This window comes from Melanotaenia boesemani, chromosome 15 (genome assembly GCF_017639745.1).
Source record: "Melanotaenia boesemani isolate fMelBoe1 chromosome 15, fMelBoe1.pri, whole genome shotgun sequence".
Taxonomy (NCBI): Eukaryota; Metazoa; Chordata; class Actinopteri; order Atheriniformes; family Melanotaeniidae; genus Melanotaenia; species Melanotaenia boesemani.
The window spans coordinates 32,073,516-32,087,753 of NC_055696.1; the positions used below are offsets into that span (position 1 = coordinate 32,073,516).

At 40.0% G+C, this 14,238-nt stretch overlaps 1 protein-coding gene across 2 annotated transcripts; it reads right to left on the minus strand.

The window, feature by feature from the left end:
* Positions 1-457: 457 nt before the first annotated feature.
* Positions 458-11,950, minus strand: rabgef1 (RAB guanine nucleotide exchange factor (GEF) 1). Of its 2 annotated transcripts, none has more exons than XM_042008464.1 (9): positions 11,832-11,950; positions 9,773-9,964; positions 9,162-9,361; positions 8,017-8,183; positions 7,849-7,930; positions 7,281-7,413; positions 6,823-6,914; positions 6,298-6,554; positions 458-3,008 (listed from the first exon to the last, which is right to left on the minus strand). In XM_042008464.1, exons 2-9 carry the CDS (start codon positions 9,949-9,951, stop codon positions 2,589-2,591), a joined length of 1,530 nt encoding a protein of 509 aa, XP_041864398.1. In that variant the 5' UTR covers positions 9,952-9,964; positions 11,832-11,950; the 3' UTR covers positions 458-2,588. The 2 variants fall into 2 exon arrangements, with proteins under 2 accessions (XP_041864398.1, XP_041864397.1); XM_042008463.1 differs by having other exon boundaries at positions 7,849-7,933; positions 11,832-11,949.
* Between the last annotated feature and the right edge of the window lie 2,288 nt (positions 11,951-14,238).

Sequence of the window (14,238 nt, forward strand, 5' to 3'; positions counted from 1 at the left end):
ATCCTAATTTGTTTATTAGAAGATCATCAAAATATCCTACATGAGACATATAAACTTTAAACTTGAAACACAACTGATGCCATGAAACTGCTGGTTTTGGCAGAAAAGACAATGCCCTCCCAAAGCATGCAGAGTTCGTCTGTCTGTCTGTCTCTGTGCGTGTGTGTGTGTGTGTGTGTCTGTCTGTGTGTGTGTGTCTGTGTGTGTTGTGTAATTTTGCTGCCATCATAAGCTCTGGTTCATATTTAACATTTTTTCTCAAAAACGCCACTGCTTGAAGGATTAATATTTGCGATCAGAGCCTGACAATGAGACAAACAATGCTTTGAATCGTGTGATTTGGACACACATAAGATGCCATGTGTCGTGTCTTTTCAGGGGACATGGCATCAGGAGCCAGCAGATTCAGAAAATATGACAGATTTTCATATCTACACAAAACTAAAAGAAGAAAAACTCTGTTTTTATGTTATCATGTTTTTATTGCACTCAAGTTTATCACCAATGCTATTTTTCAACAATCAGTATGATCAAAAACACTTTTAATAACATCTAAAAGTTATTAATCTAATTTAAAAAAAAGAGTTTGGAGAAGATTAAAATCTTAATTTTGATTGCTCCTGGTTTATATCTTAAAATACTTTCACTCAAAAAGCAGCCTGAAATGAAAAGGCTCCTTGTTCATCTGTTAACTTTGTGCCAGTGAAAGTCTAAACTATGCTTTATAACACAATTTTAAGTCACATTTTAAAGATGTCTGAAATACAGTCTGTATTTTTCTTACATGTGCCGGTGCAAGTCTAAAGCTTAAGACACATCAGTTTGGCTCTTTAAATTCCTCAAACTGTACGTTTCAGCTGGTGGATATCTTTCTTGACTAAAGTTAAAATAAACATAACAAATGCAGTGCTTTCTGTACCCAATATAATACAGAAATAGTAGAAGTAAATAGTTTTCAGGCTTTTATATGTTCAGTCTTCCCTTTGTTAGTTACTGAAATAAAAATATGGTATTATACAACAGTGAAAAGATCCTTAACCCTTTAAAACAACCCCAAAATAGAAACGTCAGTGGTTTCACAACCAAACAGCAGATTATTTCTACAATAAAGCCCCACAGTCCGTTACAAAATGACAGCAATCTGAAATACATGATTCTTTCTTACAACGTGCTTTTACAAAGTAAACAAATAAAGTCCATCCTGAAAACAGTCCAGTGTTAAAAGATTAAATCTGCAGCATCTCTTCAACTTAACTTGATACTTGACAAAAGCAGAATAGTGGTTCTGTTGTTTCTTAGAAACTTGTTTCAGCTGGATTTCTGTGGCATAAATTCACAGCTCTGCACATTAAGACACAACTAGAAATTAGGTCATTTTGTTAACATTATCAAGTGGAACTGGCCTCTGATGAAAAAACTACCAGCTGGTGTAAACATGTACAGATGTTTGTACCAGCTGTTTTAGATATGCCATTCAGTTAGTGAGGTACCTGAAGCTCATAAAAACACAGTACAAACAGTACCTATGTTACACTGTGGAAACTGACGCTTTAAATTATATTTGATAACCCCAGAGGCTCATTTTAAATAGTTAGCTTGAACAGTAAACAATAAAACAGCGCAGCAGGAAATGTAATACCATGAAACATGTTATCTTCAGTTTTGTCTGTATTACGTATTAGTACTTATGCTCAGTGGGTTTTATTTTGTATTTCTGAGTGTCAGCAGAGCTAACTAAACTGCAATCAGCGGATAACTTGCCAACATGTTAGCTGGTGGTATCTCTTCTCAGCTAATATGTTTAACAGCAAGTTCACTCCATATTATAGTTCCACAGTTTTATCGTTTGTTAACCATTGTTAGCTATAGCTAACTGCAGCTAGCATGCTAGCATTAGCCACTAATGTTCTCCTAGCTTAAAACTGATTTAAGAGGGGAAAGGCTGAAAACCTTTCCTGAGTTACGAAGAAGGAATCCCAACTCAGATACTATTTTCTGTGGTATTATTAGGAGATCGGAAATTCTGAGTTCCCAGTTGTAATAAAATGCAGGGAAATTTTCCTGCTTTGTGTTCGGTCAGTTTGGCTCCTGATGAACCTGCATTTCCTGTATGCATCGTTTTTTTTTGCATCACTGTCTTTTTCATGTAAATTTTATATTCTGTGTGCCAGTTTTTGTAATTTTATACTTAAAGAATGAATAAAAAGTAAATTATACAGCAAAGCTCATATTTATAGCCTGAACCCTGCTGGGCTCTTTACGCTCTCTGGATTTAAAGGTCATTGCTGTCCAGACAGCTGGCTGCTGCTCAACACGAGTTCACAACAACTGAAAGTGACATAAAAAATAATAACGTAGATAAATTATGCGAAAATGAAAAAATGTACTGACTAAACCTTCATACTGAAATGTTAAGGTTTAAATGTTAATGCAGCTGGGTTTTAGTAGTGAGAACTCAGTAAAAGGAGACTTATAATCATACTGTGCATGATGTTTTGCCTGTTAATGAAGTCAGTACACAGGGTTACGTGAGCTGACCTTTTCAAGTAGGTGTACTCTAGTCTAAATGTTGAAATGTGTCGGCTTCTCTAGCTAGCAAACACTTGGGGTTTGAGGGGTGATGGCAGGTTGTTGTTGTCCATGTTGTTTGTATCAATGGCAGAAACAGTGGAGGAAAGACCTTCCAGTGGGTATTTCTCCAGTATGTCATGCACCTCCTGCTGCACACTCTGAGTCCAGAGGAGGAGATCAGCCTGGAGGCTCTGAGCAGCTTCCATCAGGGCCTCCTGCCGACTGCTTAGCCCTGACAGCAGCTCCAGATTGTGATTGAGCTGTGCCAGAACTGGGTTGGTGGCAGCCACGCGGACTTCTGGACCAGAGTGGGGCCACTCGCCCTCTGAGCTGCTGCATCGTGGGGAAGCTTGGCCCGACATGTACCGCTCAAATTCCTCCAGGGAAAGGTTGAGAGACTGAGCATCTAACTTCTCTATGAAGGCAGCTGCACAGCACTAAAAAAGATAAACACTCTAGATTAAAAACATGGCTGGGATTCTGGCAGATGATGTAGATTAAGCTGAGTCACACAGAACCAGATGGTCTTCCTGTTAATGAAAAAGTTACACATCAAAACTTGTACATGATGAGAGACTGGCTCACCGAACTCCTGTCAGACACCATCTCGTAACAGATGGTGAAACAATCACAACATGGTTGTATTAGTTTGTGTCCTCTTTTGTTTGTCATTTTAAGGTAATTCAGATTTCAATGAGAAGGGCTGAGCATGTTGGACAATTGCATTTTCGTTTAAACTTCGTTTACACTCACTGTTAACCTTTCTTTCCTTAGCTGCTGAGGTAAATTTAGTTACAGTTGGTTAGGTTTAGGCTTTTAACATTGAAGTTAAAATGGACTCTACCATGTGTTACAAAGCAGAGGTTGTTTTGTTACCAAGGTTAAGAGTCTCGTCCATCATCAAGACACAAAAGAAGCTTCTAGATAAAGACCTTATTATAAATGTTGCCACAAAAGAATTTACAATTCAGATGAGTCCGGCACGCAGTTTTAAGGTCTGAAAATTACATAATGAATCTTTAAGACAGAACCTCTAATGAGATCGCAAACCATCTCATGAAGAGTGCAGCAAAGGACGCACGGTCTATAGAAAATGTGCAACGAGGTCAACGCACAGAATTGTGGGAGTAATTTGCCATATTGGGTGCTTGTTACATCGGTTCAGCAGTGACTCTCGTCTTTTTAATCGCCGTCTTATTCAGAATTTCTGACCAATATTTAATCTTATCATTTTTTTTCATCCCGTTTCCATCTTGGTACAGAGTAGTGAAGTTGGACAAACATCCCAGAGAACAGTGGACGTCTCCAGAAACATTTCCAGGTGATGTGCTTCTGGCTGACCTTGGTTTGGATATGAAGGACAGTTTGGTTTATGTGAGCAGAAGTAAAGATGGCTGCATATGAATGGGATGATGAGAGAACAGGTGAGATGGTACACCTGAGTTCACGTAGAAAGGCTTACTGGCTACAGATGCAAAAAGTACATGATTTTAAACGCAGCTGTACCGTTGTGGATGAAACCCTCGTGTGCAGACCACTTTCCTGCAGCAGACTGTGATTGTTGCTCTCTGATTATGAGCATCAGTGCTGTTCTCAGGACATTTTACTCTTTTCAGATGTTTCAGAGTCGATCTGCCGTCAGATCCTGCAGGGTTCCACACTAACTTATTTTACGAGGAGCACAGCAGCCCCTAACTTAAATTTTTAGGGGCACAAGCAGAAAATCGCCTTTCATAGCAAATATTCACATTTCCTCTCATTTTCACTGTATTAGTGATAAATATTTAAACAATAAATTCAGAAATTACAATGTTTACAATTCACTTCTTTTTTGTGCAGCATAACATGAAAGAACCATCTTACTGGCCACACTAATACAGAACAAGCAGACATAGAACTTGTCTAATCAAATCAGATCAGATTTGATTTGATTTTCACTTTGTAGTCGAAGCAGAGCGACAACGTTGTCCCCATCATCCCACACAGGACATGGTCTGACTGGTCCATGTAGTTCCTGGTAATAAACAGCTTCAGGGACTGATGCTCCTCTCCAGCCACTGTTCCCACTCCTCAGTAAGAAAAGTTGCTATTGGCTGTCCTAAAAGTCGTCGTTAGGCTGGAACCACATAATGTGTAATAATTTGAATGAATCTACCCAACTAAGCTGGACCAGAATATTTCAACTGGACCAACTAAAATAAGTCAAACTGGATTAAGGGCAGTAAATAAATGAAATCTTTATTATGTTAGTTTGACCTGAAGAACATTAAGTTGGAATAATGGAATTTTGTGTTAAAATAAAACAAATTAGTCCGGAATTAATTTCCTTTCAATTATTTTTTATGTTCATTCAAAGACTTATTTTTAAATTTAATTTATTTAATCAGTACTAGATTATTTACTCAGTTCTTTTTGTATTACAGCTACAAGACACACAAGCTGTTTATCAGCTTTTTACATCTTTTTTTTTTTACTTACTGTTTCTAAAAGTTCAGCCAGACGTCCCCCTCTGGTAAGTACATCCATCAGCCACAAGACTGCGACCCCCAACAGGTAACGTAAAAAACTCTGATTACTGTTCTGCTGGGAAAAACTGCATCCTGGTTTTTTACACGGATGCTACTTTGACTTTTTGGGAAGAGCTTAAAGACCATGAAAACGTCTCAGATGTTAGACTCTGTCATGTTGGATGTTCATCCAACTTTCAAACTCCCAAGATATCATTGTGCTGGTTTCAGATGGGGTCTGTGGAAGACGATACATCACAACACAAAAACTCCACCCCACAACCCACAAGGCCCAAAAGATCTACTACTAATGTCTTAGTACCAGAACTGCAGCACAACCACGGATGTTTGTCAGCAAACTTCCTGGTCGGTAAGAAGAGGAGCTAATCAATATCAGGCAGGCGGTCATAAAGTTAAGACTGATCAGTGTAAATATACCAGCTGTGTCACAAAGATGTATGTTTTTAAAACTTCTATGAGCATTACACAAGAGAAACAAAGCTATGGTTTACTTTCCGTTTTAAATGAAAACCAGCCAAAAATTAAATTACCGGTTATACAGCAATAAATGCAGTACACCATATGTACTCCACATTTCATTTACTACCGAGTGTGTGTAATTTGTAGTAGGGGGTTTCGAAAACAGGCTTAAGGCTCACCTTGTAACTATTTTTTACTATAATTTAATCTGCTAATCCTTCTTAATTTTACTGACTGGATTAATTGATGAAATAAAAAATATATAATAATTAAAGGATTTTTATTCTAATTTCCCAAAGTCCGAGATTAATTATGCAACTTGCTTGTTTTTGTTTATAATTATATTTTATTATAAAGAATAATACATTTTTATATTTTATAACATTTAAACCAGCAAATATTTTTTTTTGGGGGGGGGGGGGGGGAATATAAAAAATTTGCATCATCATTTTTCTAAATGGCACTATTTCTCGGCTGATGCACAAAATTATACCGTCACTTCCGTCAAAGTGAGCCGAACGGCCTGAAGTGAATCCATTTGTCTTGTTTCTGTTAACAGCTGCAGGTTATATTACCACACACACTGGTTGGCGGATGTCAGTTTGCACATAAGAAGAGTCAAATCATGAAGGAGAGTCTGACACAAGTCGACTCGTTTAACCAGCTTCAGCCCTCCAGTTTAAACTGACTTTGATGAGAAGTGAAGGGGGACAGGAACGAAGAAAAAAGACAAACACACCAGGTTGGTGAAGTAGTATCCGTCCTCTCCGGTCATCAGCCTGCTGGGGTTGCAGAATCGAGTGATGTACTGGATGTTGGACTGAAGTCGTGGAGGGTTAGCCTTGAGCACGATGTAAATGAGCGCGGGGAGAAAGTCGTCGGCGGACGCCGGCTCGTTCTTGGTGATCCTAATAGCGCTGAAGATGTGTTTACTGCAGCGTGTGATGCACGCAAGTTTGTCCCGAGGAACCCTCTTTGAGTCCATCTCAATGATATCTGGAAAAAAAACAACAGAGGTGATGGTTGGATGGCTTAAAGCATCATGTATTTACCACCAGAGCTGACTGGTTACTGGTTTTGTTGCTCTTCTATGACACTAAGCTACATATATCAGGGTGTGGTTTGGATAATTTAAGCTAAAATATGTAAATGACTTTAAGGGCTGACACCCTCTGTCTCTTAAGTTTTAGCCTCCATCTTTACTCATGTATGTATACTGAACAGACTTGTGGCAATTTATAAAGTGAAGTCACATTTATTGAACCTGTTATTGCCTTGACCACATTCTCAGAGACTTCAGGGATTTCTTCATCCATGGACACGCAGAGCATCTGGATGGTCACCCAGTGTAAAGCCCTGCAACACGAGCAATCAACAGAGTAAACATAGCTTTAATATTTTCTTTTGTTCTGCTTATGATGTCACGTTCACATTTATTACAGTCAATTTCCTCCTGAGATGTTAACACGTGCAATCAGCAGCTGCCACTGTGCATTTACACGTAAAGAAAACTCGAAGCACTCGGCTAAAAATGGCTGCTGTGTAATCAGCTGCACAGACGGCTGAAGATTTAAGACAAGCACTGTGCAATGGAGCTTACTGTCAAAGAGCTCATACGTATGTTAGACATAAAAACTTTATTCTTTCACTACAATATGCTCTGTAGTAATAACTCAAAATAATGACAACACACGTCCTTGATGTGAATCCAGGTGGGCCCACCTTATCCTGTTCTGTGTGGCCAAGTCCTTATTCTCATCATCGGTTGTCTCAGGGCAGAAAACACTCTTATACAGACGAGTCATGATGTATTTTTCCACTTGGTCCATCACTTGCTCCACAGATTCTGAAGAGCCTAATGAACAAAGGTTAATGAGACCACATGAGATGCTGCTGGTGCTGCCCCCTGCTGGTTCCTACTGTACATGAGATGCTGCTGGTGCTGCCCCCTGCTGGTTCCTACTGTACATGAGATGCTGCTGGTGCTGCCCCCTGCTGGTTCCTACTGTACATGAGATGCTGCTGGTGCTGCCCCCTGCTGGTTCCTACTGTACATGAGATGCTGCTGGTGCTGCCCCCTGCTGGTTCCTACTGTACATGAGATGCTGCTGGTGCTGCCCCTGCTGGTTCCTACTGTACATGAGATGCTGCTGGTGCTGCCCCTGCTGGTTCCTACTGTACATGAGATGCTGCTGGTGCTGCCCCCTGCTGGTTCCTACTGTACATGCTGTCTGATTTATTCATTTAGGTATTATTAGAAAATGACTGTTGAACTTTACAGAAAAATCACCTTTAAAGTGACTCATCAAGCGATCGGCCAAGCCCTGGTAAAAATCCTGAACACACTCCGAGAGTTCATCAGCGCTCAGGTCCTGCTGAAAGAAGATCCACCTTTAGAAAGTGTTTAAGCGTATGCAGACCTTTATTTTGCCATGATCCTCTCCTGAGTACAACCAACCTTCTTGCTTGACATGTTCACAAGAAAAGCTCTGCACTGCTTGTGGATCTCACGACCAGGTTTTTGAAGATTCTTTAAGAACTCTAAAAAGTCCCTGGACACTTGGTCGGTATCAAAGCTGGCATGGCGGCTAATGGAAGGACTGGTCGTCTTGCCCTCCTGGGTTTCTGATGAGGGAAGCACCAAACAGAAAAACTTATACTTTGGCTACCTTACTCTCCACGTTATGTGTCTGTATTCAGTACTGAACTTTTGGCACATTTCCTCAGTGAGGCACCCCCTAGCAACAGGTAATTTGGCAGCTATATTGCATCCTGTCTCTTCTCTAAGCTCTCTCCAGCCAGTAAAAGTTAGTTTGACATTAACTCATGTCTTATCTCTTTCTCTATGTCTTTCTTTCTTTCTCTCATTTCCTTCAGTTATGTCCTCTTGCGTTTCTTTACTGAATCAACCATAGTGTGCCTTCAAACAGCTAGTGTGTTGATATCCAGTAGCTGGCGTCTGAAAGTGAAACATCATGCTCTGGGCCAGAGAAAGAAGTTGTGAAGTGCAGCTTCTCAGCCTCAGGACGCTGCTTGGTAACAACGTCTTCATGGATGTGCACAACCAATGTTCCTGTGGCATCAAAACTAATCACTTATATTTTTAAGTGCTACTTCAAGTGTTTAACTCACATTTCACTACATTATCACCTATGACAATAATATTTACACATTTTAATGTGAATACTGTGCAAAATGACATGGTTTCTAAAGCTAAGAAGAGAAAGTTACCGGCCTTTTTTACATGCATCGATGCAATTAACTGTTAACATTTGGCAAAGCTGAGGTAACTCATGCATGAATTCTTCTCATGCATTCTAACTTCTCCTTGAACAGTAATCACATTTTTTGACAGATGCTTTTTGGTTATATGTTTAAATGAGCTGACTCATGGCTCATCAACCTTGGCTTCATTTGTAGAGCAAATGTTGTCTAAACCTTCAACATCCTGCAAGATTCCAGCGCATGTTGTGGCTTAACTTTAATCAGCTTCACTTGCTTTACCAGTTACTTCACTTTGTTTTCCACTGTAATTGATGTGTCTCCAACACAGACAGTATTTTTACCTCATCATTAATATTAGCACATGAAATTCAACAACACCTTTCTTGGATGCGGTGCGTGATGATGGGCTGAAGAATTTTTTAACGGTTGTCACTTTCCGAGTCTTCTCGTTGGTCTTCTTTTCCTCAAACTTGGAGAAGGGTCCCAGAGAGGTGTGTCCTGGGTGCTGCTGGGGTGTGTTTGCCTGGGAATGCGCTCCGTGACTGCTGGCGTACGCCGCCTCCTCTTCACGCTGCAACCTGGACACAAAACGGTTGACAGTAATCAGTGGGAAATTTTAAAGAAGCAGACACTGTACTTTTAAAAGAGGAAAAAACTTGTGATGAGCATCTCTGTAATACAAATAGACTGCATGAATATTTTGGATCATTATAGAGATGAAATGTATTTTTACTCTCATAGATTCAATAAAATGTTGTGTATTTGTCTTTTAGCAGCTCTTTGTGCTGATAAATAGTAAGAAAGTCATGAAAGGTAAAAACAGAGCTAAATTCATTTTTATTGGTCAGATAGGAGATGCTCACAAGCCTAAAAATAAGCTGCAAAGAAAATGTTCAGTCTGATTTATCTGTTTTTTTCTCCTGTGGGACGTTTTGGTGAAGCAGGGGCAGCTGGATGATATTTTGAAGGCCAAATAAAAATGATCTCACTTTTCTGCCAAGGCCCAGTCGTCCTGGATCTGCTTCTGCCGTACCCGCTGGTACTCTTCTCTCCAGCACTTGGAGCACAGGCCTTGCCAAGCTGCGTTTCCATAGTAACCACATCCCTTTTTGCACAGTAGGTCTGATTGGTCCACGTGTATGCCCCGTCGCTCCGTCCGCTGACTCATAGTGCCGAATGACCTGAAATAAAAAATTCATCCTCTGATTTATTAGTGTGTTTGTATGTGCTGCATGTCAAATTCGTCTCTCTGCTGCCACACAGCCGTCACCCTCAGATCGTTACACAGTTTACATGCATACTGTCTCATACGCAGATCTCACAGCTTAGATACGCAGATAGACTTTCAATAAAATGTCAGTCATTTACACATTTTACATGCTCTGATTTCTCATTACCATCCTTTGACATTTTAACCTGCGTTAACTACTTATTTTGGCTGTGTAGGGCCAAAACAAACAAGCAGCATCACATTTATGACCTAAATCAGAACCAAAATCAGAGGCTTCATTTCTGCTGCAGGCTGAAAACACCAGTCACTGACTCATTGTGTTAAAGCGCCCTTTTCTTCTTCTTCTTTTTTCCCTAGTGTGGCAAAGGGTGACTTTCCTGGCCTTACGGTTTTGGAGTTGTTAAAATATGAAATCTGTTTTTGTCCAAACACACCTGACAAACACACCTAACACACACCTCTGTGGTGGCTCTCGCCCTGAAAGAGGAGTGATAATCTATCAAATGACAATGTGGAAACAAAGCAATGATGTGAAAGGGGTTGCTCATGGTAACAACCGCATTATCATCTGAATTCACAGCTCATTCAGAGTTTCAGTTAGTTGTCCAGCTGTTCAGCTGCACATTTAGTGTTTTCTTTTTTTCCCTTACTCTCACTGCTCATTTAGCAGTGAGAGTTAGAGCGTGTCAGTTATTTTTGCAAGATATTAAACTTTAAAAAAACTCATACCAATCTAAATGTAAACTGCAGAAACACATTTCAGTTTATAGACATCAAAGCAGGAAACAGTATAAATCTTACTCCTATTTAGAGTCTCAAACCAAACATTTTAAGGATTTAGTTATAGTAACCAAGGTTGTATAGTCTGAATTTATCATGGCTACACACCACATCTTTGTAGAGCAGTATTCTCCTCATTATATACAACATCTCCAGAGCTTTTCGCTCATTAGTCCTCGAATCGATGTACTAATGTAGATCGATGTATTACACCGTTATTAAACACACAGTACACTACTGGCTATTGTTCTAGTATAAACGCATGTATTCTAAAATATCCAAATTCTTTCACTTTTTTGTCTCTAATGAAGACACTGAAGCAGTCTCCTTTGTGTTAGGACGGTGCTGCCGTACCAAACTCTTCATATGTGATGTGTTTTCTTCTCTTAAGACAAAGTTAATGATGGAAAACACTACTTTTCAGTGCAGATTTACTGTATTCACATTCATAAGCTGTTGTTTTGGTGGCTGTTTCCAGCCCTGATTATATATCGATATCAAATTCATTAAAGAAAACTTCTGCCTGCTTTACTGCTGAAGAAGGATTTAATAAAACTGTTAGTAATGTGTCAATCCAGCTCAAAGATCAGTTTCAGAGCTCCCCGAGGCTATTAGTCAAGTGTCTAATGGGTTATACCTCCTTCATGCTAAAAATATTTCCCTATTTTGAGTTTTATTATTTTTTTTTTTTTTCTGTGATGGGAGCTCTGTGGTCGCAGAAATTTCCACTTGTTTGATTTAGTCACTGTAAAGGTCATATGATGTGATTATATTTAGTTTTACACTATTAAACTCTTCAGGTCCTTATGTGTGTACGCATCTAGCTGTAAAACCGGCCTCTGCCCATGTACATCCACTCATTTACTGTGTTTTTCCTTCCATTTGTCGCCTGAGGTCAACCAGCTAACAGATGTAGCTGTGTTTCATTAGCTAGCACAGAGAAATAAAGGAGTCAGGAAAGATCTGCGCGCGGTCTGACCATGTCTGTTGGTCTTTATGAACATGCCACGGACTCGCAGAGCTGCCTCAGGACTCACCTGTTATGTTTTCGCCGACCAGAAGCAGGAACAGATCTCCTACTCCTCGGTGCTTCTGCTCTGAGAGGACCGAACTTTCAAGGTCTAGACAATGACGTCAGCCTGACAGAAAGCGGAAGTCCGGCTGCAGAACAAGCCTGAAACAAGTTTCAGCTGAAACGCCTCCAAGAAAACTGCTTCACAGTCGAACCCGTTTAAAAGCAAATACCTGTTAGACTGAGAAAAAGAGTCAGTATTTGACTGCTGTGTCCGCATTGAGGACTAATTTTAAATGTCCTAAAAACCCAGTGAAAGTCATGTGACTGACAGAAAAGGCCGAGTTAGCCGATTCGGTAGGATGAAGTAACAAAGAAAGGGAAAAAAGCTAAATAATAATAATAATAATAATAATAATAATAATAATAATTAAAGCCGCAAGCGGCATCAATCGGGTCCGAGCGGCCTGGACCCCGCCACCCGATGTCGCCATGACAACAGGTGGTGTAATGCGTTAAGGACCCAACGTGTATGAATCCTGTCAAGTTTGGTGCAGTTCCCATTTATTCCTGTGGAGATATTAGCAAACCGTGTTTCATGGCGAGGGCATTTTTCCGTCGGTTGCCACGGTTACACGCTTTTTCCTATTAGAAAGATTTGAGGAGCGTTTGGTCCCCAACTTGTCAGGAAGGTTCCCACCAAGTTTGGAGTCAGTCGCACGAATCCCCTCAGACTAGTTCGTTAAAATGGGAGTGAAATCCAAGATGGCGGGCAGTGCGTTGCCATGGCAACAGGTGTTCTATTGACATCAATGCCGGAGTTGGGGTGTCACAAGTATGAATCCTGTCAAGTTTGGTGCAGATCCCACGTATTCCTATGGAGATATAAGCAAACCGTGTTTCATGGCGAGGGCATTTTTCCGTCGGTTGCCACGGTTACACGCTTTTTCCTATTAGAAAGATTTGAGGAGCGTTTGGTCCCCAACTTGTCAGGAAGCTTCCCACCAAGTTTGAAGTCAGTCGCACGAATCCCCTCAGACTAGTTTGTTAAAATGGCAGTTAAATCCAAGATGGCGGGCACCCCGTTGCCATGGCAACAGGTGTTCTATTGACTTCTTTGCTGGACTTGGGGTGTCACAGGTATGAATCCTGTCAAGTTTGGTGCAGTTCCCATCTATTTCTATGGAGATATGAGCAAACCGTGTTTCATGGCGAGAAGGCGGTTTTCCGTCGGTTGCCACGGTAACACGTTTCCTGCTATTAGAAAGATTTGAACAATTTTTGGTCCCCAACTTGTCAGGAAGCTTCCCACCAAGTTTGGAGTTAATGGCACGAATCCCCTCAGACTAGTTCGTTAAAATACGATGTGTGTAAAGTGCAAAAAATGGCAAAAAAATGGCCGAACACGCCAAGATGGCGGGCGCCCTGTTGCCATGGCGACAGGTGTTACTTTGAGTTTTTTGGTCAACTCGGGGTGGTGCACGTGTGTGCCGAGTTTCGTCTTCCTACGTTGAAGTAGACTTCCGGGGCCCCATTCATGTGGTGATTTTTGGTGACTCTAGGTGGCGCTGTTGAGCCAATTTTGCATTGAAGTGTATGCGGACCTTATAATATCCGAGTTACGCCGGACGTGACGTCTGTGCCAAGTTTCACAACTTTTCATGGGTGTTTAGGGGGTCAAATTTGGCGTTGAAATGCTTAGAAAAATAATAAACATTTCAGGAACAATAGGGCCTTGCCATACTTTGTATGGCTCGGACCCTAATAATAATAATTAAGAAGGAGAAAAAATATTACATCCATATATAATCCATGTATAATTGCTAAACTCTGTATAAAGAATATACAGAAACCTTTATGTTACTTAGAAGTAGGTGATAGAATAAAATGATCTTTCTAAAGAAAGAGGATTTATCAAAAAATAAATTGTTTTGGAGGCATTTAAATGATAGTAACAATAAAGTAAAAAATTCAAATTAGTTTTAGACATAAGACTCAACCCTTACAAATCTCACTATGAAAGAAAACAATTAAAACATTTATTTATTTATTTAATGTGTTTTTGTTTTCTTGCAACAATGATGATAATAACCAAAGTTTGTTTTAATAAACATATGGCTGATAAATGAGTTAGTGACATGGTTACAATGCTTAAATTATCAAAATCTGAAAGAGTAATGGAATATGCTTTACTTTTGGCATTATACACCCTAACCAAGTGGTAGAGAAGGCTCAGGCAGGTTTATTTTCACACACTTATTAATAAGATTCGTCGCAGTCACTGAAAATTCTGCTCTTCTAAATGGTAGACCAGAAATTTTGAGGATTAAACAGGTGTTGAAAATGTTTTAATGGATTAATTTAAGTTTTACCTTCATGTTCATGATTTTCTTATAGCATATGTGTAAACGTAAGAAGGAAACATTACAAAC